The 26,603-nt window shown below is 40.3% G+C and overlaps 1 protein-coding gene across 6 annotated transcripts in view; it reads left to right on the forward strand.

Moving 5' to 3' along the window:
* Positions 1-26,603, forward strand: part of BMPR1B (bone morphogenetic protein receptor type 1B) — a 244,252-nt gene that overhangs the window by 165,955 nt on the left and 51,694 nt on the right. The window contains exon 1 of one of the 6 annotated variants that reach the window (XM_030492679.2): positions 3,067-3,149. The exons of the other annotated variants lie outside the window; for them this stretch is intronic. Within the exon in view, the coding sequence (XP_030348539.1) occupies positions 3,077-3,149 (73 nt within the window). The 5' untranslated portion in view covers positions 3,067-3,076. Of the gene's footprint in view, positions 1-3,066; positions 3,150-26,603 lie in introns of those variants that run through there. 6 annotated transcript variants of the gene reach the window in all.

Consider the following 26,603-nt stretch of genomic DNA (forward strand, 5'->3'; position numbering starts at 1 on the left):
TTGAGAGAAAGATCCATGAACACTGACAGCCTGCCAACAAACCCTTGTAATTACAGCATGTTATTGCTTGTATTTGTTTTGCTTTGTGCTCTAATAACAGCAAAAGTGTCCTGCTCCTCAGGACAGAATAAAAGATTTCTCAGTTGCAGTTCACACCTTGAGTTCTGAAGACATCAGAGAAACACAAGCAGGATGTGTATCTAAAACCAACCTCTCTCTTCCCTTTGCATCCCATCGCTGAGCTGTCACCTCTTTGTTAATTTGTGCTTTCTTTCTGGCCACTGTCCCAAAGAGGAATACCACCTGATATCCATATATACAGTATGGATTTGCAAGGAAACCTAATTTGAAGAGGCACATCATTGCCTTTGTCTAAAAGAGTCCTTCACTATCCGCACCTAGCAAACAACTATTAGGCACCAAGGGTTAATACTGACGAAGAAGAACTGGTGAAAGCCAGTAACTTCAAGATGTTCTCTACCTTGGCTAACGTTTGTGTGCCTACTTGCAGATCTCTGGTTTTCTTCAGTGAGCCAGAATAGCTAACTGTAGCCGTCCCAGCACATGTTGATTTAAATTGCCAAGGTATAGTGCGGCTTTCCAGTCATAATTGAGGTTCTTCCCACTGTGAGTTTTGACCTCACTACTGCACTCTCTTAATCATATCTGTGGACAGATACAAACATGAGTTAAAGTCTCATTTTAAACACTTGTGTTTGCTTTACTCTGCACAAGGAGCTCCTTTTTTTTGATGCATTGATTCTGCTGGCATCCTAAGAGCATTGCAGTTAGATTCCCCAACACTTTTAATGGCAGTCTTTCAGATTCAGATGTTTGCAGCTCTAAATTCATCCAGTCCTTTATCGCCACACAACTGGAGCTTGTGGTGTCTGTTCCCCGAGTGTCCAGTATAATAATATGCTTGCATTTTGGAGTCAAAAAGGTCGTAGGAGTGCCATCCAATGTCTGATGTAGGAAGAATGGTCTGTTCTGTAGTGTTTGATGAAAGGCATCTGATATGTGGCAGTCTGGGATTTTTTGTTTCAGTAATAGAAACATTTAAAATGGTGTCAGCTGTTGATAAACCATTGCTTTAAGAGATGTGTGTGTTGTTTATATGAGAGCTTGTGAAGGAAACAAGCATGCTTTTTGAAGACAGCATATAGGTTATACATGAATTTTAGAACCCAGGTAATTTTTCCTTTGAAAACTGGTATGTATGAAGCAAATCTGTAATTAGGACTCATAGAATCACAGAATGGTTTGGGCTGGAGGGGTCTTCACAGATCGTCTAGTTCCAACCCTTCTACCACGGGCAGGGACACCTTTTACTAGATCAGGTTCCTCGAAGCCCATTTAGACACTACCATGTTAGTTTCTCGCTTAATGTGTTTTCATTACAATGAAAACACATGAGAAAGACTGAAAGCTTTTATTCAGGTAAGTGATGTATTCCAGTCGTTTGCATAGAAATGTATGTCTGTGTTGCAGTTGCATTGTAAAATGGTGTAGCAATCAAGCAGGTAATGAAGTTTTAAATAAATGGTTGAAGGAAGGAAAATACATTCCACACATCACTGGGAAGATGAGAATAATGCTCATCACATTTATGATAGCTGGTCAATGTCTGGTTTATGAACACTTTGGCCAGATTACTCTGAGCCACATTAAGTTGAATTTTATTCTGTCATTACTAATTGTTGTGTGACAGCTGCTAAACGGCCACTTCAAAGATTTCCATGTTGCTAAGCATCATCAAAGATGTGGATCTTCCCCCAGAAAGTGTCTGGGGGGTCACTTTTTTTGGAGCCAAATACCATTTGAAGCTCGGTAGTGGAATTTACCCAACTGAGATGCCAGACTTCCATTAGCGACAGCAGTCCAAACTGAACAAACTGTTCAGTGCCAAACTGAACAAACATCATCAAAAACAAGCTAATGAATCACAAATTCTACTTTTCTCATTCTTGTAGATAGAAATAATAGTGCTGTCATTAATAATGACTATATATTGATACGGAGTTGATTTGTAAATACCTAGTTTATCTCTGGTCTTACTGGTTTTTTGGTCATTGGTAGTTGTGAGTCTCTTTTTATTGTGGTATGTTGGTTTGTAATTTTCCTCTTATATTGCTGTATTCAGTGTTTTGGAGATCTCACCTGCGTTTTGTTCAAGAACATTGCTGTTTGATGCTTAGAAGTTGTTCGCAACACTTGCTCTGGTCCTAACGAGCAGATGTATAGATAAGTTATTGTGTGGGTTTGCACCCATTGATTATTGCTACCTGAGCAGCCTCTCTCTGGGCAACTGATCAGAGTTGGTGTATCAGTTAAAATGGCATTTTGCTGAGTAAATATCAAGAAACAATTAATGCAGAAGTCTAATAATCCTACCTCTAGCTGGGGTGGCTTTGGTTTAGTGCACCCAGTGGAGAAGTGACACAACTGCTGTGCATGTGTGACCATCAGGAGTGAAGTTAAATCCGCATGCACGCCTGACTCACTAACAGGCTTATAGGGAAATCATGTACTGCACATATGTTGAAGCAGCTCATTTAGTACTTGAGGAATGACACCAGCTTAGAAAGTGTTTATAACAGTTGTCCAGCGAAAAGCTGCAGGGAGGGTGCCTTATCTTGAATGACGCCGTGCAGAAGCGCAGCTTTCTGTATTTCTCCTCTGTTTCTTTCTCTCGCTGCTATCGCTTGCGAGCACTTTCTGCCTGTGAAGGGGTCTCAGTTCCCGAGGCGCTGGTGTTGGTCTCTTTGCAGGCGGAGGAAACGTTTGATGTGCGAAAGCCTAAAGCAGTTTGACGTGACGGCTCCGGCTTCCTTGCGGGGCTGGGGGGTTGCCGGGGCAGGGGAAGCCGAGGGGTCCCTCTCCCGGCGGCGGCTCCCCCCGGCTAGCGGGCTCCCTCCCGCCGGGCACGCCGCCAGCCCTGCCCCGCCGGGGCCGGCTGGGGGCAGGAGCCGCCGGGAAGGAAAGGGAAAGAGAAAGGAAAGGGGAAAGGAAAGGAGAACGGGGAAAGGAAAAGAAAGGGGCGCGGCGAGGAGAGGAGGCGCCCGGGCCGGCGGCCATGGGCCGGCGGGAGGAGCGGCGCTGGCCGCGGCGGCTCTGCCTGCTGGCGCTGCTCTGGCTGCGCGCCCGAGGTGAGCGCGGGGTGTGCGGCGGGGAGCGGGGCTGCCTGTGGGAAGGTGCCGCAGACGGGACGGGGGGGAAGGTGTTCTGCTCAGCACGGTCATTTCGGTCCGGTGGGGTGATGCTCTGGGGGCACGGAACCAGGCAGCGGGCAACGGCTCCCGGTGCGGTCTCCAGCTGGAGACCACCTGCACCGCGCGAAGGGAGAACTTTTAAAGCGATTGTGTTATATTCAATCTGCCTCTAGAAATCTGGAGCGTTCTAGGCTTATGCTTTTTGTAACTCTTGTCTGTTCATCCCTTCTGTCAGAGGGAGGGTTTTCAATGGTAACTGTAGCCTAAGAAACGTTGTGCTGCTTTCCATACTTCAGTTTTAACAGGAAAGCATCACGCTAATTGTAAGTGAAAATAATGTATTTATCTATCAAGAAGCAAAAATTTGACATAGCTAATAAGAAACGGGGGCACTAATTAGCAGTAAAGACAGATTGTAATAAGGCAGAATTTTGATTGACAGCAGAATCATAATAGTTGCATTCATTATGGAGACTGAAAATAAGGAAGGTGTATTAATTGGTTTGAAACGTACTTACAACTGTTGCATTTGAAAACAAGTTCAGGATGCAGTAAAGGAGATGGCATTTTTGGGAGTTTATGATGCTTACAGGAGTGTGCTGTGTTCATGTACTGACGTTCTTTGGAAGAAATGTAAAATTACTGTTGTTCTGTTAAGCTTTATTTAATGAAACACTGTTGATGTTTTGTCTTGGATGTTTTCATTGTGAAGCCGTTAGCTAGCAAGCTGAGGATCACATCTGAAAAGAAAAAAAATATGCACAGCAATGAAGGTTTTTCTTTCTACCCATAAATTAGTCAGTTCCATTAACAAAACAGATAAACTTTCTGTGACCTCACCTACAGCCCTACAGCATTTCTGATGTTCAGCCCTTCAGAGTTTTTCTAATGCTTGAGATGATTTTACTCTGGCTTCCTAATAAGACATGCTAAAGCTAAGGGGCAGAAGAAACAGCAGTAACCCTTGTGTATTCCATTTGTCCCGAAGACTTTCATGTGGTGAGAAGCAGACCAGAGACGGTGTCCACAGGAGCAGCTGGTCTTGGGGAGAGTGTGGTTGGTAGCTGCAGAGCAGAATTCAGAGCCACAGGTGGCCTGCAGGAGCCTGTACCAAGTGTAGTGGTGCACGCAGTTAAAATTCAAACTTGTGTTTTTTGGTCAGTCATTTTCTCCTTGAATCACAAGAACCGCTGGACTCGTGTTTTATATCTAATGTTTGATATAAGTCCAGTCAGACTGGACTTCAGAAGCTGTATATGGGGCATAGGAGTGAGCATGCTGTACGCTTTTGCATGGAATGAGCAGACCATAAAGACTTCAGGTGATGCTGAAAACCTAACCTAAAATCATTCACCGGTGCCGATCTTCCTAAGTGATACTTGTGTCAAGTGGCTGGGGACAAACTGCAACCACACCTGAACGACCAGCCCTGGATATTTTCGCAGGGACCCTTGGTATCCTGCCAGCACCCTCTGCTGCCGAACCAGGAGTGCAGCTGGGCTGCGTCAGCTCCCCAGAAACCAGAAGTCAGAAATGTTTCTGAGTCTTATTAGTTTCTCTGTTCCCTTGAAATAGCAGGGGATTCTTAGATTATCTTCAGCATTATCCATGCGAAAATAATGTGCTCCTAAAGACACTAAGAATCTTGGTGTGATGACCTTCAAGGAAATCAGATATATTCCAACTGAGGAGCATCTGCAAGGGCATTAGGCAGATCTGTAGAAGAAATGCAGTAGGTTGCTGAAAGATGCACAGAAAACTTCTGTTGTCCAGAATAGGCCAAGAGTTTTTCCTCTCTGCAAAATTCCAAAGATGAGCTTGCAAAAGTTATGCCAAAAGATAAGATCCTCGGATATTGTGTCTTGTCAACAGTGTAACCACAAGTGTCAGTAGGAAATTCCCAGTAGCATGATTCGAAACCCCGCTGCTCATGAGTTGACAGTTTGCATTTGAAATACGTTCTCAGCTTCCTGGCAGTTGAGAGTCAAAACTTTTTCTGATTTTTGAGTAATGTACAAACTTTTTAGAAGGTGTAACTAGTAGCTTGTTCAGCAGAGGATTTTTTCCCTTCCAAGGACTGTATATTTCTTGTTTACCAGCACTGCTTAGAAGGCGAGAAGCTTGTGCTAGGGAATCTTTGCCAGGGAGTCCCCATGCGGGTTCCTGTAGGTGCTCTCACCAGCTCCTTTGCCTCCTCCAAAATACTGAACAGCAGATGGAATCCAGCCCAAAGTCTTTCAGCAATTAAAGAAAGACAAAGTGATAGCAATTGGAGTGCTTGAAGAGTAACTTTAGGAACTGAGTCCTTAAAAAAAACCCACAAAACACCACCTCGTAAAGCTATGCACTGTGTAATGATATTCTTTATGTTTTTATTTCTTTTTAAGTTACATGACTAACGCTTTGCTTCCTCCTACCCTTTGGGTGATGGGTCAGAGTCCCATTGCTCTAGGCAGTTTCAAGGCCAGAAGTTGTTATAAAAAGAGAGCCTAAAATCAAATTAAGAGGTCTTCTAAATAATTCAGTCCATGCCTCAGGCCAGGAGCAAGGTTTTCTAAAGCTATATTAATTCTAGCTTGAATTTCCTTAGTAGATGCTTCTATTCTTTCCTTCAAAGATTCTGTTTACTTGCAGGATGATCACAGTGGGGACATGAATTATCAGCCTGTGGAGTCTGCCTTTTGCCTGTACATATGTCTGGGGAGATCCTGATGGTTTCACATGATTACTAATATCAGATACAGTTATATCATTAATGTAATGGCAGATTTGCACTGGATATAGGACAGGAAGGCAAGCCCAAGAGGTTAGTCTCTCGCTCTGACATGCATACAATGTTTGTTACCAATATTTGGCTTCCCTTCAGTGATGAGGAGACCACAGGTTTCTAGGCAATAAGTTTCAGTGCCTCCCTAGTTTTACCTGTAGAAAAACTGGTCGTCTTTGCTATAGTTCAAGCCCAATTCTATTTGTTGCTCTTGAGTGTCTCCAATTACTCTTGCTGACCTCTGCTGTGCGTTTTTCAGTCTCTCCATATATATTCCTCAAAATTCAGAATTCAGACCTGAGGGTTTCTTTATCTGTGCAACTGCTCATGTGCACATGTTATGTTCTACTGGCTGTGTTTTGTGTTATACCGTATGAATAGCATCCCAGCTTCTCTCAGTCATTTCTCCCAACTTTTTAAGAACACTTTTGAATATTACCCATGTCCTCCAGTTTGCACGCAGTCTTGCTTGTCTCATGTCCACAAGGCCTATACTTATCCTAGAGGGAATTTAAATACTTTTGATACGGTTTGTTCTTGACAAACCTATGTTGGCCATTGCTTATGTCTATCTCTTGTTAGGGTATTCTTGACTGAATTTAATCTTCTGTAAAGTTGAGATCAAAGTCTAAGAAAGAAAGGCAGAGCAGTTCAATCAGACTGAACTGCAGATCTTATATTTAGGCTTTTGGACTGAGCGCTATTCTCTGTTTCTAACTTGCATTGCAAACTTCAAGAAAGTAATTTTCCAGGCTGGAATTCACACTTAAGGAAATTCTTTCTGAAGAAAATGTTCAAAAGCAAGGTCAGAAAAGGTAGTAATTGTTTGAAAACTGAAGCATAAGTCATGTAGGCCAAAACCTAATGTAACTAGGCACTCAGAAAAAATGGTTAACTGAGCTTGATGCTGCAAACTAGAGGGTTGTACTGTAAAGGTAACAGGAAAACTCTCTTCTATCCCATAATCTGAGCAAAGTTCAGGTCAAAAAAAAGAAATAAATGTTTCATACAAAGTTCAGTTCTGGGGCAAAATTGTAGTTTTGGCCTAAATCCCTTGCATCTGGCACTGCATAGCTGTATCAGTCCTTTACATGGAAGTGTGAGCCTTACCTTGCTCTAAAAATGGAGCTTTACCAAAAAATTGAGCTTGTCCTGCCCCTCTTGCCCGTGTGGGATAGAGGCAGGATATAGATTTGGCAGATTTTTCTATCTTCCTATACTACCATTGGTGGCATCCCAAGAGGAGCCATAAATAAACATCTTTCCTATAGGCACCAACCATGTCACAGGCCTATCCTAAACTGGTATGTGGAAATCACAGAGAAGTCTTTCTGAATGGAAGAAAAGATGAAAAATATGGGGGAGAAAGTATGAGAAAACTGGGCAGGAGCTAGTTGTATCTTTATGGAGGAATCAAATGCTTATGCTTCTGGTGCTCTCTGTTGGTATACTTCAGCATCATGCTGTGGAGCAACACATCAGCCTTTACAATTAACAGATCCAAAGTTGTAGGGACTTTTGAGTAGATGCAATTGTTAATTATTGTTGTGATCTGGTGAATGTATAAACCTGATGTAACGAAATTCTTTGGTATAATTACTTGTCATACAGTTTGCTGCTCAGGGGATTTAGCAGGCAGTACTGTACTTTGGTTTAATCCAAAAAAAATCATGTTCACCTGCTGGTTAGCTGTTGTATGGTGAAGCACCAGGCTTCCATCTCCTGCCTCTGATATTTGCTCCTCTGGGATGCTTTTTAACAGTTGGAGGCTTAAAGCTAAAAATTCTGGGAATTAGGAGACAGGACCTGACATTGTTTGCCTTGTTGAAAGCTGAAGGATGGTTTGGGAAGCACAAGGGTAGGTAACCTTTGGTAGCTATGTGATGTAGATGTACAGCACGCATTTAAATTAATAATTTTGTAAGCGTAACCTGATGCCGGTTACCATATGGCAAAATCCACTGAAAGTATGAACCCAGCTGTTAAATGCATAACCACAAGTGTGTGTTCAAGAGTTTTAGACTGCAGCTATTATGGGGCATCCCCAGCTATTAATCTCTCACTATTAATCAGCAATAAAAGCAGCTTGTGGTGAGCATCACAGATGCTTGAAATCTAATCTCTTTAGCGTCGTACCTGAAGGGAAGATGGCAATACTAGGATTTTTCCATCCTCTGTTCCCTCTCTCCTCATTTTTCTAGTAGATACAGTTCAACCCAGGACACATGAAGCATACTTTGCACCCTCTTGTTCTGAACTGGAGTTTATCACCCACCAAGCGTCAGGTCCTCAGCTGTCTGGCCTTGACAAAGATACTAGGTTTAAAGGCCTGACTTGCTTTGCAGTTTGGCAAATGCTTCACTAGTGTGATTTTTTTTTTTTTTTTTTTTTTTTTTTTTGAATGCCTTTTGTTCCAGATTCATTGCTAGAAAGCAGGATATTTAAGTGGAATGAAACTACATGTGCCATGTGTTAGCCAAAGTAACCCTGAAGTGTTTACTCAGCAGGTTACTTCAAACACCTATATGATTTTAAACTTAAATGATCCTTCTTAGACCGACAGGATTACTCTCTTCCTTGAGTGGAGAAGCAGAGAAGAAGTGGAGCCTTTGCAGAAGTGCAGGCTTAATTCCTAAAATATAACAGGACTAGCGCATCAGTTTGTTATCCATACCAAGGATAGTCATATCTGTTTACTAACTTCTGTTTGCAGCGCTACTATTTTTTAGTATTTTGTGCTTCAAACTTGACTGTAGGGAGATATCTTGTAATGCTACTGATTTTTATGACATCTGTTTGTGGAGTTACTATCATGTTGTAATGATACTGACCATCTACCAGCAAATTTTTGGACTGCTTCAGACAGAGTGTGTTCAGATAAACAAAATTCAAAACATGCATGCTAAGAAAGCATATTGTTCTTCCACTGCTGAAATGTAGCTTTGCATTAGCTTAGCAGTGTAAAAGGTACTCGAGTCAGCATATAAATATCCCTTGAAAAGGAAATGGTGTATTTGTTGCTTCTCTTTTAAAAGAGAAACGTCGCTTGCTGTGCTTCTGCAAATAAACCCCTGACGTCCTTTGGGACATCCTGTGTGATGTCCTGGCTCATCCAGTGGCCATGTAACGTACTTGGAAGGCTTTTCAGGAGCATAAGGGCGGTGGGAACTGTTAGATTTATCTCTGTTCCTGCTTTGCTGAAGTTAATGGCCTTTTGATTTCTGTTTCAAAAGTATTCAGCAAGCCACAAAGGGAGCTGCAGCCCCTTTATTATTAATCCACAGAATAAATACTAAGCTTGTGTATTAGTTTTGCCTTGCTAAGAAGACCACATCTGTGAATTAAGTCATGAATTAAGTCATAGTTCTGTATCTCAATGGGTATTTGTATCAGGTGGGATTTTGAAGTAATCAAGTGCTAAATAATCATGAAGTTTAACTCCCAAAAAAATTCTTCTGGGTTTCTCAATCCCCCAAAAGACAGAGAAGACCACCTTGAAAGAGTGCCACCCTTTCTAACATGGTTAGGAACAGCTCAGAAAGGAAAACCTGATCATGTTCTGTAGCAGCATTTACCATACCAATAACAGATCCGCTGAGACAGGCAAGACCTGAACCATGGAGGAAGAGAGATGCTAGCTGTGTTTGGGGATTTTATGCAAGATGTTTGTGATTGGAAAAATGGAGGTATTCAGTACTTCCATGGTTTCACTTAATTTTAAATATTAAATTAATTATGCTTTCTGTTGCTCTTTTACCACATTGGCTTTTCCTTTCACTGCTTTTTTGAGGAAGCCACTATAAGCATGAAGTTCTGATGAACACATAGTCTGAAGATGTCTTAGAATATATTCATTTGCTTAAATATCCAATAGTATTCCCTTAAATGTGGAACAGGGCGGGTTTTGTTCATTCCAGGAGTATTTGGTGTCAAGGGCATGGTATCATTACATGGAGTACTGCATGTGATTTGGGCTTTTTCCCAGCCTTCGAAATACTAAACTTCTGGTGGATAAGGAGTAAAACACAATATTTCATTTGAGTGTGTTGTTTATAAATGTTTGATACACTGGTGTCCCAGACTATATTTGTGGTCGCTGTTTCTGGAGTGAGTGGTTTGAATAAAAGCTAAGCAGTCTGCGGGAAGCATAAGCATCTCAGGAACTCCATGAATACCACTGCTACAGCATAACCTAACCTAGTTGGGTGAAAAATGTGGTTTCCTGTCTTCATTTGAAAAAGTGTTTTTCAGGCTTACTGACATGCATCCTGCAAATTTAATTTTCATAAATATTTCATCTCTTTCTTATGCTCAATTTAATCTATCAAAGCCACGCGGTGTAGGAGACATCTGGGGTTGTGCTTAAGCAGCTGGGTTTCATTTGCAGGAGGTTTCTAGCAAATTTCTCTTTCTTGCCAACCACAGAATGTCTTGATGACTGTGCATTAGCACTGGGAGATTCAGCATAAGTGACATAGCTTCAGAAACAATTTGGCTTTGTTTCTTCCTTTACCTGGGTTTGGTACCATCCTATTTGGAGATGTAATAATTAACAATCTAATACTACATTGACGTATGCTGCAATTAAGCAGCATGTGTATTCAATAATTAAATACACTCTGTACCAAATGAACATAAAAGCATTTCTCACACTTCTCAGAACAGAATGTATAGTGACAGAGTGTGAGCTTTATCCTTTTGGCAACTCAGTTTTATTAGAAATATAGGGCAAGCACAAACATCACATGGTGTTTTTCCTCATTGTTGGCTGTAACTGAGCATGTCTTGGTTCTTTCGGCCCAAATAGATGCTGCTCACTGTGTAGTAGTTGAAGCTCTTACCAGCTAAGATGTCTCAGCATAAGTAATGCAGCATCTTTGTACAGAGCAGAAGTATCTGACATTGGGTTGACAAAAAAGGTGCCCTCCTGAGATATGACATTCTGCTGGGTGGATTAGCTGGGTTCCTCTGTCATAGGAAAATCCAGTGTTCTCTTGGGACTTGCTCTGATTTATTCTTCCAGTGCAAATAAGCTGCTGGAAGCTGAACCAACAACATTTTTCTTTTTAAATCTGAAGGCATATTGATTAGATCAATATGACATTTTACTAATCTACTTTCCATTGCAACCAAGTAAAAAATGAAAACTCAGTATTTTATATAAGTGAAGTTGTGAAATATATTCTATTTGAATAAGGGCTACTGAGTAGATTTTGTTGAATGAATGGTAGCTGCCTGTAGGAAGTCACTGGCTGAAAATATGACTGCAGATGAAGAAATAACATCACTGCCTTCTAAATCTGTCATTACTGACTCAATTTTGCAAATGAGGTTAGGCTTTGGGAGCATACTTTTAGATCAGTTTTCAAATAGCTGGCTGGAACATCTCATAAACTCTAATATTTGTTTAATGTAGTTTTCCGTATGTCCTCTTAGTGATTCAGTTGTTAGTAGCTGTTTACAGATGTACTTTTATGTATTATTTTTGTTGCTTTGTAATTTGGAAAATAAATAAATACATACTAGAAGGCATCAGTAAAAGAAGGAAAGTTAAAAATTGTCTGTAGTACTTATGGCTTTTGTAAAATTTTATGCCTACTTCTGTCCAAATCAGTTGTTAGAACATTTCTTCCCTTTAAAAAAAGAAGGGTGATGAAAAAGTCTGGCTGTAGCCACAATAAACGAAATTTAAAGATGTTTCGTACTGCAAATAGGGATAGCACAGTTGCAGGAGGTGTTTTAGCTGGAGAGTGAGAATTAAACTGTCTAGGGAGAGGCTTGTTCACATGGAAAAATGTGGGCATGGAATTTTTGCTCTGTATGAAATTGAGAGGCTGGTATGGGTAATGGTTCCTCCTTGGTAGTGGCTCTATTAAATGTACATAAATTCACATTTCTCTTAGATTACTGTCTCCATGCGAACCTGATATAGAACTATTGTTATATTCTGATAGCTGACACTATTTTTGTGTATGGTTAGTAACCACAAGTACTGTGTGTGGTGGTTTGGTTTTTGAGGGTTTTTTTTTTAATGCTTGTCTTAAGATGACTTCTCTCTGGAATGGAGGGAGGTGCTATGATTTATACAGCCCGAGAAGGATTCAGTTTGGACTACGTACTGTGGTTGTACTTTGGTATATATTTTTTTAAATATAATACTGTAACTGTTACATAAATCACTCAGAAATTCTTTGGGGAGAGAGGGGGAAGCTATAGATTCTTTCTAGCTCTGTGGACATGCACTTGAGTCATGTACATGTTTTGTTTAATAACAAAATAGTACCACCAAAGAAGAGCAAACTAAATCTTATAAACAAATAAAATGGAATGCCACTGTGTTATGGAAGCACATAAAGTTCCTGGGCAGTCGTTCATGTGAAAATCTAACCCTTGTAACCAAGTTTCTTTCAGCCCCAGGAAGGGGCTACCAAACGCATTTCCCTTGAAGCATGTTTGTGTGCTAAGCTAGCATCCCACAACCAAAAAATGTGTTAAAATCAGCCTCATGGTATAGCCTTCCTTTTGTTACAGAGAGAAATAAAGGCCTAGCTGATATGAAAAGAAGGAAAATAAATTCTCTCTCTAAATCATGTGGTTTTTAATAGGTGAAGAAGCTCCTGTTTTTCTGCAAGTTCTGTAAGTGATGTGTCTTGTTTAGAGAGCAAGAAGGGAAGGTATTCTGTAGGTTTACAACTGGGGGCACCAGCACCCACTAAGAACAAATGCTTCCACCTGTATGTTTTCATGTCCTGGTGCTAGGGTGACATTGCTTCTTTTGGGAAGCACCTCCATGCTTTCAGTGGGCAGTTGTTAGATGGGTGTTACATCAGAGAAGGGCTGCAGCCCTGCCATGGACATGCTGGCAAGTAAGTGGTAGGCAAACAGTGAAAATGAGAATTGATGAAAAAATGCCCATAAGTGGTGCATTGCTGTCACTTTTCTCCAAGCAATATGTTTCTCCTACTGGGCAAACACCTTATATAACTTGGACTTGAAGAGCTGGAGGAGTACTTTAGTCCTGTGGTTAAGTTTAACACATCTGACATCAAAATGATTTTCCAGAGCTAATTAAAGGTGTCGTAAATCTTTACTATGTTGTTGTATAGGTCTAAAACATGCATAGAAATTTGTGCTTCTGAAACTGCTGGCTAAAATGACAAGATTTTTCCTACTGTGTGAAAACATTAGTGATTTCTGTATTTTCAGTGTTTGTCAGCATAGTATTTCTTCTTGTGTGTGGACAATATTAGGGGTAAAGTAAGCCATAAACAGTGTGAAAAGGAGCCATTAAACCCAGCATTGCAACCATTTGGTATAAAAAACTCTCCCCTCCTGCCCTGCGGCCTCCCTGTTTCTTTTGTCTGTTCAATATTGTGTCTTGGTAGTAACAGAAAAGAGGACTTTTCTGAAGGAAATAATACAGCTCAATTTTCTGAACAGGCAGTTTTGTGTTTGGTCTCCTAACGACCTTTTAAAGATCTAAAACTAGAGTGGGAGTTAAAAGCCTTAAGTTCATTTTGCAGCTTTGTAGTATAATCCGACCTAGATGCACAGCTGATTTGTGGATCTGGACCAACAGAAGTTCTGTGGTTGAACCAAGTTTGTCTGATTTCAGTGGGAGTTAGGCACAAAGATACCTTTGTGAATCTGGTCTGCTCTTTTGTTTCACCTCTCCTGCAAAATGTAAATAATAATGTAGTCTGACTCCATAGAGCTGTTTATGAGAGAAATTAATTGGGACCAGCTGTCTCCACTGGTGACAAAGGCCGTAGAAATATTTGTAGACATAGATATATATATATATAAACAGCAACAGACTGTTGCTATTCCATATGCTGGACCAAATGGCTTTCAAAATCTGAGTGGTCCTTTGGCAGCGTACTTTGGCTATGAGCTAGTTTTGTGTTACGTGCCCATCATTTTTCTCAGGGCAGCTTTACCTTAAATAATATTGAAAAAAGAATTCCCTTGAAGAATGGCAAGGAGAGTTTTGTCATTCATTCAATTTGCTTGTCTTATAGACAGAATCTTCACTTGTGTGGTAAAAGGCAACCACGTTTTGGCCTCATCATGAGAAGCATAAGAGGGATATGGTGGAGGACAGGTGTGTCCCAACCTCACTACTCCAAACTGAATCTGTTAATCTGGTCTCCTGCCTGGTGTGAACCAAAGAATTTATCAAAGTGCTTAATGCACCCAACCTAATATGTTTTAAGGAGAGTAACATGACAATTTAAAACAATTTGTAGATCTAAAATGATGGCAGTTCTGTTAACGCTGCCTGGTAAGTTTTGTATTCAGAGCAAGTCATGCTACACAAGCCTAAAACTGGATGAAAGTACCCTTACTAGCGTTGCATTTCTCTGCATTTATGTTGCACATGCAACGTTTGTTTGACCTTTGTGTGTATGCATTACTATTACTATCTGCATGGTAGCAGATTAGCTTTTCCATTGGACCTCTGCTTTCTTCAGTCCAAAGGATGGTCAGGACTAGCTTAATGAGTCCCTATTCAGTATTTTGTTTTAGTTTCATTGTTCAATGTGTGACCATCGCCTTATTTACTGCATGCTATTCAAACCCTGCTGAATATAATTATTCGTTTCCTCGCATTTTTTTCCTGAGACACCTATCATTTTAGTATCTGAATGTTCATTAACTTCATTTTAGTTGCACAAACCCCTGTGGTTAGGCAAACAGGTATTTGTCCCCCCACTTTGCAGGTGGAGCACTGAGGCAGAGGCAGTTCAGACTAGAAGATGACACCCAGGCTTTGGTTTCACATTTGGGTAAAACCAGCCTTACTTAGCATGAGAGCAGCAGTGTATACCTCCTTGTTGTTGATCTCTCTCTCCACTTGTCCCTGGTACTTATGCAGCTGCGTGGTGGAGCAGATCACTAATGTGACTGCAAAATAACCCCACCAAAACAGAACGTAAACCAGTATTTCCAATATTTGGTTGGACCGTCTCTTTCAATGTAAGTGTGTGCTGACATTGGCTAAATCCACTTGTGAAATTGCGCTGTCATTCTATCATGTGTTTGATTTTGAGGCACTTTGGCCTTGATCGTTTGGCATGTGCATCAACATAAAGGATGGCCTTCCTGACAGCAGTGGTACTTGTGAGTGCTCAATGTGCTTGCTGATTAGACCCTAGATTTTCAGGTTGAGCACATAGAAAAGTGGAGCAAAGAACTGAGAAAGAAAAGAGTGACTTAGATGGTTCTGCTGGCCTCACACCCAAATAGTGCTGGGGCAAACATATCATGGCAAAGCATGTAGTTGCATTACTCTGAGATAATTACTTTTTATTTTCCTTTTTTTCTGCTTTTATTCTACTCATGGTTATTTACCTTACCTACCTTTTAAGTTTTAATTTCAATTTTTGGCAAAAATTGAAAAAGGATTCTATAGGCAACAGTAAGTATCCCTTATTAAAAAAAACTGAAAAAGTAACACTAATTCAACCGTCTCATATATTAGTGGGTGGTTGAGTAAGTTGATGATTTTTTTAAGCCTGCTTCTAACATATTGTGGTTTTATGGGCTATTGTTTAGACTTGAAAAAAGCAAATGTATAACAGAAGTCCCGTCACATAGTGCATACTCCCATTGTGCCAGAGCATGATGCAGCATGATGACCATGCGTATCCACTGCACAGAACTTTTCCCTTGAGTGAACAAAGTGGCACAAATAATAGGTTGCAAATCTCCATGTGTCTAGCACTTAGAAGGGACAGGACATTTTGCCAGGGCTTTGTAGAAAGATTTTTCCAGAGGGGAGTGATGAGATTTGGCAAACCAGAGTGCCATGCTAACCTGCAGAGAAGTATCCAGTGACTCTCATTTCCACTCAATTCAATTGTTCCCAACCCATTCCCCTGCTTGAGCCAGTTTACATGGTTCCCAGTGCCATGGTGTCGTAGCTCACTTCTGTAGCTTGTCAGGCTTATCGGTTTTACCTCCATTGCTTCTTCTCAGCCCAACTCGGTGTGTTTACTCTACCCGTTGCACATCAGACCTACCCGTGTTTCCAAGTATTAGGACGAATGACCGTGCATCATCTGCTGGCTGTTGCACAGCCTCAGGCAGGCAGGATTCAAGGCCACTGGAAAAGTCCTGCGGAGTTGGCATATTCCCTTTGGAGGTGATGTTGACAGGAAATCAAACTCTTCAGATCCCTGGGGTCTGAATTAGTACAGCCTGGGGGGTGTACTGGTTTATTGCATGGTCAAGCTAGGTTGGATTTTCAAAGGAACAGCAACAAACATACACCTGGTACAAACTCTTCCACTCAGGGGTAAAGATTTTATTTAAGAAAAGGTTAATGGAACCCCTTCATGGAATTAACTGTAATGCTTCAAATTATGTTTACTGTAAGCCTGTAATATTGAAATATATTTGGAAGTCTCTACATGTGTGTGCCACTGGTAAGAATATAGATCTTTAAGGGGAAAAAGAAAATCGATCTATGAATGCTTTGAACATTTTTTCATTGGACTCACACTGTCAGTATTGTAGGGGTAATAGAAACCAAAACTAATGGCAGTGTTTGCATCCAAGATCTGAATGTCAGTTTAAATGCACAGTGAGGCTTTCTCTTTTTTGGAAATCTTTCAAATAATGCTCAGTATGCCACTGGAATGGCTTATGATTTGTAGGCTTTGGAGTGTGATTCGCTGCTCGGGTTACAGCCATAGCACCCTCCCTAACATTCATTTCAACAGGAGGGAGGAACTTGGTATCTCGCAGGATCAGGTTATTATTTGGATGGTTTTGTATCTCTACAATGCCTAACACCACCTGGCAAAGATTTCTTACTTTGATATATATTGTAGAATATAAAAAGCTGCTTCTGCTGTTGTTAACAGTCAGTTGTCGGGTGTTTTAACTCGGGGAGGGTGTTTCTTCTTCTTTACCACTTTCCCTTGATTCTAAGAAAGGAACTTTTTACTCAAGCAAAACATGGCCTTTTCCTGTCAGCAGCTGGGAGAATGAGGATTAAGTTCTCTAAACAAAGCTCAGCGCCCTTGTCAGGTCTCCAAAGCCATCATAATCAAAAGGCAGGTTTCAGGCGAAGCATTCTTTTGAAACACCTGTGTGTGCTTCCCAAAGGACAAAACTGAACACAGCATCCTTGCAGTTTATTGTGCTCCAGTGGTGTGTCCGGGGCTGCCTCTTTGGAAATTTCCCCTGAAACTCAGTGGACACAGACTGTAAAGAAATTAAAGATATTTCTGCTATGTTGCGAGCATTTGGTATATGTTTCCTTAAGCCCCTTGAGAAGACACATGAAAGAACTCTTTGAAATAGCATTTTTGCTCCTTTTTTGAAACATTCTTTTGCCTGTTAGGAATCCAGGCTATACTTAGAGTATTGTTGTTAAAGAAATTAATGGGGAAAACATAGTAAATTGTATTGTTTGTTACGACTTTGAAAGTTCAAGGCAATTTATAAACTAAGTAACTTTATATTTCAAAATATTGATTAGTGTTTTGGGAAAAAAGGATTATATAGATGAAATGTAACATCTTCCAAGGAAATCGCATTAAACGATTAAAGGTCTGGAGACAAATGTGGTATGGATTGTTTTACTTGAAAAATATATTTTCTTGCCTTCATTAAAAATAATCTGAGGAGATTAGGAAACATGGGTAGAGTCATAGAGCAGTTTTTAATATTGTTTTATTCCCCTGAAATTAAGCTATCATGACTGAAGAAACATACTGCAGTTAGGTTCAGTGTGTAACAAAAATATGATTTAATTTAGCTTAGGGCTTGCTGCAAATTCAGAGTCCCCAGAGTTAAGAATGAGCAAAATACTGTAGTCTCATTATTTCCAAAGCATCAGTGTCTCCTGAAAACAATTTCGCCCTGAGTTCCTTAGCATTTCTTCAGTTGCTGTTTTTCTTTTTTTCTTCCCTCTGGTGATAACAGTCTGAATTTCAGACTGTCTCCGAGACTGATAGTATAACTGATCCAACCTCTATTTGTATTCTGATGTGAACACAACGATGAAAACAATATGGAACCATATTGTTGGAATCTTAGATTTCCAGTAATGGCATTATCTTGATAAGAGCTCTGTTGAGGAAGCATCTTTAGGCTTGGTGGACAACTAACAGTAATACAGACAGCAACCATAATACATCTTTCATGAACATTAAATTGAAACATTTTGGGTTTAGATTATTTTCTCTTTTGTTCATTAGGCTAAGTTAGAATTTCAGTGTCATGAAATAAAAAAAGTGAAAGTACATTAGAATAGTTTTGATGTTTTTAAAATTAGGAAGTTTGGATTCAATTTTTGAATGAGCCAAATTTGCATTTTGGGGTAAATTTGTAAAGAGTGACAAAAAGTAAGTCCGAAAGGAAGTTTGAATTGTCTAGGCTGTCCCTCCACACCATATAACTGTACCTAGGCAATTTCTGACAACTATTTGTCTAACTGTTTTTTAAATCTTTGGGAAGAGAGGTTTGTTCTACCTCTGTAGACAGTCTGTTCCCATTCTTAGTCAGACTTTTGAAGAAAACTTGATTTTCTGAATGTCTGACATGTCAGTGTCATTTCAGCCTTTGTTTCCCATCCTGTGCAAGTGCGCATGGAGCAAGAGAACATTTCCTCTCTCTTTGCAAAGACCTTTTACTTATTTTACAGCTGTTACTGTGTGTCTCTTGTCTCTACACTAAACAAACCTCATCATTTTAATACTTCCTCATAAATCATTGTTTTCAAATTTGTGAGGATGCTTCTTGTGCCTTTCTGGACTTTTATGCACAAGTTCTTGTCGTGCACAGAAGTGATGCTGCCCTCTGGTCCTGAAGCACTTTCCCAGCCCTGAGCAGGAGGCTTATTTCTCCTTTCTTACACAGAATGGTCTATGGATATGGTAACTGCTTTCTCATAAATTATTATGCTGATGACTTGCATTAAGTCAGTGACCCACTGTCTGATGCTTCAAATTATTGACTAGCCATTTGTTCTCCATGTTGTATTTGTGTGGCAAACTATGACAAATCATTATTTGGACTTGTCCTTACTGAATTTATGGTGTGTCAGAAACATTTCATATGGATTTATCGTCAGTGCACATTGTCCCTGGTGTTAATAATTGTTACTATTTTTACAGATGAAGCAGTTTGGGGTCAGATTGAAATTGCAGAATTTGATAATTAGCGGGGCAACACTTGAAAATGTGTCAAACCTGTGAAAGTAAAAATTACCATTACCAACACCACTTAGTGGTAACCAAGTGGTAGCAATAGTTACTTTATATTGTGTATGATTATTATAAATTGTGCACTCATATTATTTAAGAACAAGTAGCCTGGAGATACAAAAGGATGTGATGCCCATGCACAGCTCCTCTCAAGGACGTCTTTGCATCAAGACATGTCCATCCTAAATATTTGATAAGATTGATTTTATCTGGCAAGTATTCAGTGCTCAGCTGTGGGGAGATAACGCCCTATTAGCACCTGCCTCCACAGTAGAGAAGTCTATTCGCAGGGGCTGCTACTGAACCCCCACAGCAACGGTAGCTGCTCTTTGCTGTGCATTCCCGGAGTTGGGTGCTGCTGCCACATCCCCACTGTGCTCAGGGAGGTACCTCCCTGCTAGCATAGAGGGAGGCTGCTGTCTCACAGGACGTGGAAAGAAGTCAGTGCAGTGGCTGCTTCCTGTCATCCGCAATTCCACATGTCAGTATTCTCGCTAACCTTTTCAAATACTACCAAGAATGTGATTGACGTCTGAAACAACACATTTGTTCCTAGCAGCAAAGACTAGACCCAGAGTAACTTCTTGTAAAGCTGTTTCCACCAGACAGCGATCCATATTGAAGCTTATTAAAGTCATGTGTTCAATTTTTTCATAATTGCCTCCATTCAAACCATGGCAGGCAGCCAGTAAAGCACTAAGTGGAAGTTTCTGTCGGTCCACCTGTCTTTCTGTAGCTAACCAAGTGTGCCGTTTTTTGTCTTGTAGACGTTACACAATTCATTGTCAGAGGAACTTGTTATGTATAGACTTAAAACAGTTTGAGACAAGGCCAAAGCCGTTCGGCTATACTTTTCTGTATAACAAGTCATGTATTTATTATACAGAGTGACACATTAATACTTTGTTTGGGCGGAGAGCTTATTCTGAAACAAGAACAGGCAACTCTAGTTCTTGGACATATTTGTCTGTTAAATATCCTAATTAAAAAGGATGACATCCTGAGCAGCATGGGTTTCATCAAGGGCACCACCAGTCTGGACTATGGGCTCTGTTACTTTGGTTCATCAATTAGTTGGAAGCTCTTCCCCTGCTAGGGTTGCTGTGCTTTCAGGCCCTTGTCCTCTGCCAAAGCCCAATTTACAGCTGAGGTTTCCTTTTGCAATGCTTCAAACTATAGGAAGACATCAGCAATTTCCTCATGTTAGTCTACTTATACAAGTGGGAAATTAATTTTACAGACTTCGAGGAAATAAAAGGTGTTTTTAAGTTTACCACTCCTGGTCTCTATGAACAACAGGTATGCAGTTTGTCAGACCTGTAGTTAATTTGCAGTTGGAAGTGCCTCCAGGATCAGAAACTTGACTCCAGGAGGAGCAACACTGGCAAAGCAGAGGAAAAAAGAAAATGTCCTGCTTTCTATCAGAGCAATTCATCTTGAAAATTTTCTTTGCCTGTGAGGAGATTGGCAAAGACAGCTGTTGCTTCATCCTGGAAAATGGCCCGAAAAGGGTCTGCAAAAAAAGATCTTGCAGTGATTTCATTATAAGCAGTAAGTTTAATGGAAGGGTTCTGGATTTTCCTTTATTTTTGCTGTAAAATTCAGGTGTACTGGCGCATATTTATAGAAGGAAATGAGCAGGCCAGCAACTTTGCTTGCTGGCCATTATCAGTGAAGTGCTTCTGGATGAGCAAAGATAATTCTTCGGTTGAGTGATCTCAGAGTAAGACTGACACCTTAATTTTGGTAATACCCAAACTGTCAGCATGTGATTTCCTTGTCCAGCTGGTTTGTAAGCAGCAAAGATGTCTGGTCAAGCCTGAAGGGCGGAATAAAGCCTAGTTTCCCTTGAATCAAGTTTAGGCTGTCCAGATTGTGTTTACAGAGAACCTCTCACTTTCATAAGCTGCTCTTCTGGACGGCTTTTTCTGATTCATTTTCCCTGTTCACCTTCCACAGAAAGATTCTGTTAACAGAAGCTTCTCCCTACTGAGAGTAGAGTTTTGCCCCTCTTTTAGACCTTTATCTTAAGACTCTTCAGCAAAATAATTTTTTTTTTTTTTTTTATAATTCAGGAACAAGGATACAGTTCACCTTCCTTCATGTATCGCTAGTTCTTTGTTGTTGATCAATTTAGGAACAGGGAGAGAGGAAAGGAAGGATTTTGAAGAGGTTGCCAATGGTTAAATTCTTGCTAAGACTGAGCATGTGGCTTCTGTCAGGTGACTGGGCATATGACTTGTCCTTTGGCTAATAGGTTTTCTCATTCTAGATGGTTTTGCAGGCTGGATTAACTTCTGTGACCTGTTTTTCCAGGGTGAATGTAAATGTGATTCAGACAATGTTAAGCCTAATCAGGATTAGTTCCTTTCTTGATTTTGCTTGGAAGGATGTCTGAGGTGACTGTTTACTGTTCAGTAGGTGGGACCAAACACTTCAGGGTAAATTTACACACAGTTCAATCCAGTCACTTTTCTGAGCAATACAGAAGGTTGGCTTTTACTCAGACCTGCAGTATACACGTTCATGTAACATGCAGAAAAGAATAAGATATAATCTCCCATCTCTGCCCATGCAAAGACATTCATGCTCCATTGGAAGATGTGTCTCAGTATAGGCACATTAATTGCTTTGGAAAGTTGGAGAAAAGCTTGTAATGTCTTGGTGATCTGTTAAATAGTTTGAAAACTCTTCTAAACACACTTCCTAAACAGTAAAATCTCTTCAGTCTGTTCAGGAGCTGGAGAATGGTCTTCTCACTAGAGCAGTGTAAAGGGACCTTAGCAGAGTACCAGATTTTAACTGAACAAGGATTATTTGTCTAGGGTTTTTCACACAGCTGTACTATTGGGTTCTTTCACCACAATAATGCTCAGTAAGATTGCTGTGTTGTTTTATCCCTTCTGAAAGAAATGCCAGAGCTTTTAGTTTCATTTTCAGCACCTCCCATAATATACCTCACTGCTTCTATACACTTAACATGTCTGCTTGCAAATGTATCCATCGGCATCTGTTCAGCGTATGAGAACTGACACTGGACTTTTGACTTGAAGGCTGCGCTTCTGTCAGCATGTAGGAGACTGAGACAAGAGCTGGAGTCTCATTTTAAAAGATACACAAGAGACATGCATGGCAGTTTAAGGCTCAAATAGTTAGACAAAGAAGTTTCTCACCCCAAATTACCATTTGTTTAAACTTTTTTAAAATTGTAAAATAAAAGATTGTTCTTATTGTACAAAATCCCAGCAAAGGGCAGCATTCTGTCCTCATACACAAGTAACCACAGTGTATTGTAAGAAACAAAAGGTGGGGTTTTGACTGAGTGGGTTCTCCATAGTCCATGTCTTCCTTCTGTTAATGAATAAAGGTGAACTACTGGGTGACAGAAAGGTGGTAATGGAGAGAGAATTCAAATAGCTTTTTTGCCTCTGATCTGTAGAGCATGGAAGTAAATCCCATTGCCAAACACTTGAAACTAACCCACAAAGTAAAAAATAAGAGCCATTCTTTTCTGCTCCTTCACTGCTGTTTTTCACACAGTTGGCAACAAGAAAGTGAAGTACAGACACACTTCAAGGGCGAGGAAGTTTCATTTATAATGTTACTATAATAAGCATTATACTTACAAAACCTCATTTTCAGGTTGTAATTTTGCATTTAAAGTTATATAAATGAGGGTTAATGTCTGAGCTGGTGAATGAAGAGGTGTTCTTTGTAGGTGGTTTTTGGCAATGTTTAACTCTCATTCTGCGAAGATTTGCTTCAGTCTTCTCATATTATTCTGTGCGGAAACAACATTCATACATTGTCCTATCCTAGCAGGGCAATGTAATGCAAAGTACAGATCTGTTCAGAGAATAAAGTCCCTTGCATAATTTTGTCCCAGTTTCAGGGGCAAGTGTTTAGGAAAAATAATATATTAAACCATTCAAAGTAAATCTATAAATTCCCTTTGGTTTCACTTTATTTTCACATCTAAATGGGCTTTTTTAGATTTTTGTCATAACTCTGTAGATATTTAAGTGACTATCTCTTTATTGTGGTGACAAGCGTCTATAGTGACTTCCTATGAATTTTCTAAGTGCTAAGTCCGCAGCAGACCACTTCCTTTCTCCGGCAGGAATGATCCATAGTATTTCAGGACTCTTAGTGACGTGGTTCAGTGGTGGACTTGTCCGTCCTGGGGTAACAGTTGGACTTGGTGATCTTAAAGGTCTTTTTCAACCTAGTTGATTCTGTGAGTCTACTTTTGCAGGGGGAGAGGGGAGAGGGGGAAGAAAAAAGGCACTTTTATTTGGCTTTATGTTGTGTTTCTTTTCAGTTGAAGATGTGTAAATCCTGTTAAAATTTATAGATACAATAGGAAATTCCTAGTTAACTTTTCCATCATTGTCCTTAATTTGTCTCCTAGAAGACTGGAAAGTGATGTGGTTGATAGAGCTGATTGAAAAAGTTAAGACAACTAAAAAGCATAAGAAAGTAAGGATCAGCAGAAAAATGTTTCATTTTAGGCCCAAAGTATTCACAAGTGCGCGTTATACTTGACAAACAGTTTCAGCTAAATAAAACCTGGATTTTTGAAAATTAGTATAGCTTATTCTCAGTAAAATGTAAATATTTTTATTTCAAAACAACATTTCCATATAAATATTGACCTAGCTCCAAGCAACAAACCCAAAAATACAATGATTTCAAGAAGCAGTAAATAATCTAGAAAAGAAACTAAATCCTTTGGGCTGAACAATATGCATTCAAAGTTACATTTGCAGGTTGCCTGGGTCATTATCAGAGGAAGCTTCCATAGCCTATTTAAGCTTATTTCCAATTACAGCTTTTTGTTTAGTCACCAAATTTGAAAATTCCTAATGTGTTCATCCTCAACCTTATTACCTCTGGTTTATTAAAAAAAAAAACCCCAACACAAAACCGAAAGAACCTGATGACAGACAGAAAGACAGACCATCCAGGGAGAGGTGGGGGTGAAAGGTAGGTAAGTAGGTAGGTAGGTAGGTAGGTGGATAGATAGAGCAAGCACACAGCATACATATGAAACCAAGCCATGGAGATTTTAACTGGATGCTTTTCATGGTGCCTTAATATTTCCATGCAGATTCCTCTGCATGAGTGTCTTCTACTCATATGGAAGAAGCGTTGGTGATACAGGGTTCTTAAGGGGAAATGCATTTGCTGTACTACTTTTCAAAGCTATTTTCAAGTTAAACAAAGCATCTCCCATGCCAGAAATGCAAATCACTTAGTGACTTTCCTCAGGCAGAAACTCCCAGCCGTCTCCTTTGATGAGCACCCTGCAAGAGCAGGGAACACTTGCGTTATAAACAAACACAACCCAGGGAGGCTGGCCTGCCGGCTTGCAAAAATAATGTACGCAGAGGCAGGGTAAATAGTTTACATCTCCTTCTGCCTCTGGGTTGTGTCACGGAGCTGCTAGTTGAAATGAGCAAATCTGCTGTGGCCTGAAACTGCTATGGCTCTGGAACAGGAGGATGGAGAGATTGGGTTTTAGACAGCTTTTCATGGTGAGTAAAGATCTCTACCGATGTCCTGGCTGGCCAAAGAGTGTGATTGTCTGGTTTTGGCAACAGGCATCAAAACAGTACATGGGCTTAGAGCATTTCAGGTATTGTGTCCTAGTTTTGCTTTTGCAAAGCACAAGCAGGAAAGGAGTCATTTGCTTCTAATTCTATGTTTATGAACCTCCCTGTGCAAAAAGTGAAGAGCTTATCGAAACCATGGGGGTACAGTATATGTCACTTCTCCTTTCCTGTCTAAATGTTAGCTGTCTGCCCATTGTCCATAGACAAAGGAGAATGAAAGATGCTTTAGAAGTATTTAAATGTTTTGGAAAGATGAGTATAACAGTATTCTAGCATCATATTTCTGGTTCCCTTCACTAGCACAAACCATTTCTTTATATCTGAAATTTGTGTCTGAGTTATGTGGAAGGAAACTTTAGTGCCTAGATTTTGATGGCTAAAATGAGAGGAGACCTACCCTAAATCCACCAACATCCAATTTTTCTTTGTTTACAGCTTAAATCAGATATAAATCTGATCTCTGGGGATTATTTAGGTTTATATTTCCATTGCTTGTGTTTCTTTAACTATAATCTCTATAGTTTAGGGAAGTCCCAGCACAGGTGGTTTGGGACTGGAAGATGAAGAGGTCCTTCAGCCAGTGGCCTAGCAATTTAGGAGGGGGGAAACACCTGCACATCCCTGCTGGCTGAGGAATTTTGAAAGGGGTGTTTCTTTTGGCAAGAAGAGCTCCCTAGTTGGGGTCACTCTGGAAGTGAAGTCCTTTGTCGATACCCTAATTTCTGGGGGCTGAAGAAGTTCATAAGCAGACCTAATCACTCAAGCACATTGTCCTCCATTGCTTCTCCTTGAATGAACCGTTGAAAACCTTTTAGTGAGATAAAGCCGAATGTCAGCCTGTTGGCTGGCTTTATTGAGGCAAGGTTGGCCCCCACCTGTCAGACATTCCTGTGATTTCATTTGGGGGATATTGGTGACTCCCTGCTCAAGCAAGTTGGAAGGAGTTTTGAACTGACTTTCTCCTGGAAAGGGTGGCAGGGCCAGATAGGAGACACTAGTGGGATGATCCATATTTGCTGTAAGGCAACTTGAGCAATGGGTATAGCATATCGGTATGCAGAAAAACTAGGAGGAACAAACTCTTTGGGGGACGGGGAGAAGATGTTTCTAAGGGAAATTTTCTTGTGCATCTGTACTGTTCCCCCTGCATCTCTAAGATGGATGAGTTCAGTATGTTACTTTTTTCCTCCTGTTCGCGTATTTAGTTTGAAAGGTCTCTAAAAGAAGCATACAAAATAAAAGAGAAAGAATCTGTTTCACTGTACTTTTTGGACTTGTGTAAGAAATACAACATACAGACAGAGTAATTTGGTTATGCTCGTTTCTTGTAAGCATGTCTGAAAAGCATGGGGTTTTGTAGCTTTTAATTTGGCATATTTTGGTTTGAGCTATGCTAATACAATGATCTATATAAAGCACATCTGCTCCTTGCTGGAAGTGTGCTGAGCCCCATTTTGCCACCGTTGTTCTGGGCAGACACTGAATTTGCCTCTGGCAGAAACAAAATCTCCTGAGAATGCTAAGAAGGAGTAATTTTGCAGGGAAAGGAAAAGGTGGTCTTAAAACACTTGATTAATATTATTGCTAAATCTGAAACATTTTATGCTAGTGAAGGGAACCAGAAATATGATGCTAGAATACTGTTGTTCCTAATAATCTCTTTCTGAATGGGTGTGAGGTTTTAAAGTCAAGGGTTTTGACTTCTTCCCAAGGCTCCCTAGTATTTCATGGGCTGCAGAACAATGAACATGAAATCCAAAAGGCACCCTGTAAATCTATTACAGTGCAT

This window comes from Strigops habroptila, chromosome 7 (genome assembly GCF_004027225.2).
Source record: "Strigops habroptila isolate Jane chromosome 7, bStrHab1.2.pri, whole genome shotgun sequence".
NCBI lineage: Eukaryota > Metazoa > Chordata > Aves > Psittaciformes > Psittacidae > Strigops > Strigops habroptila.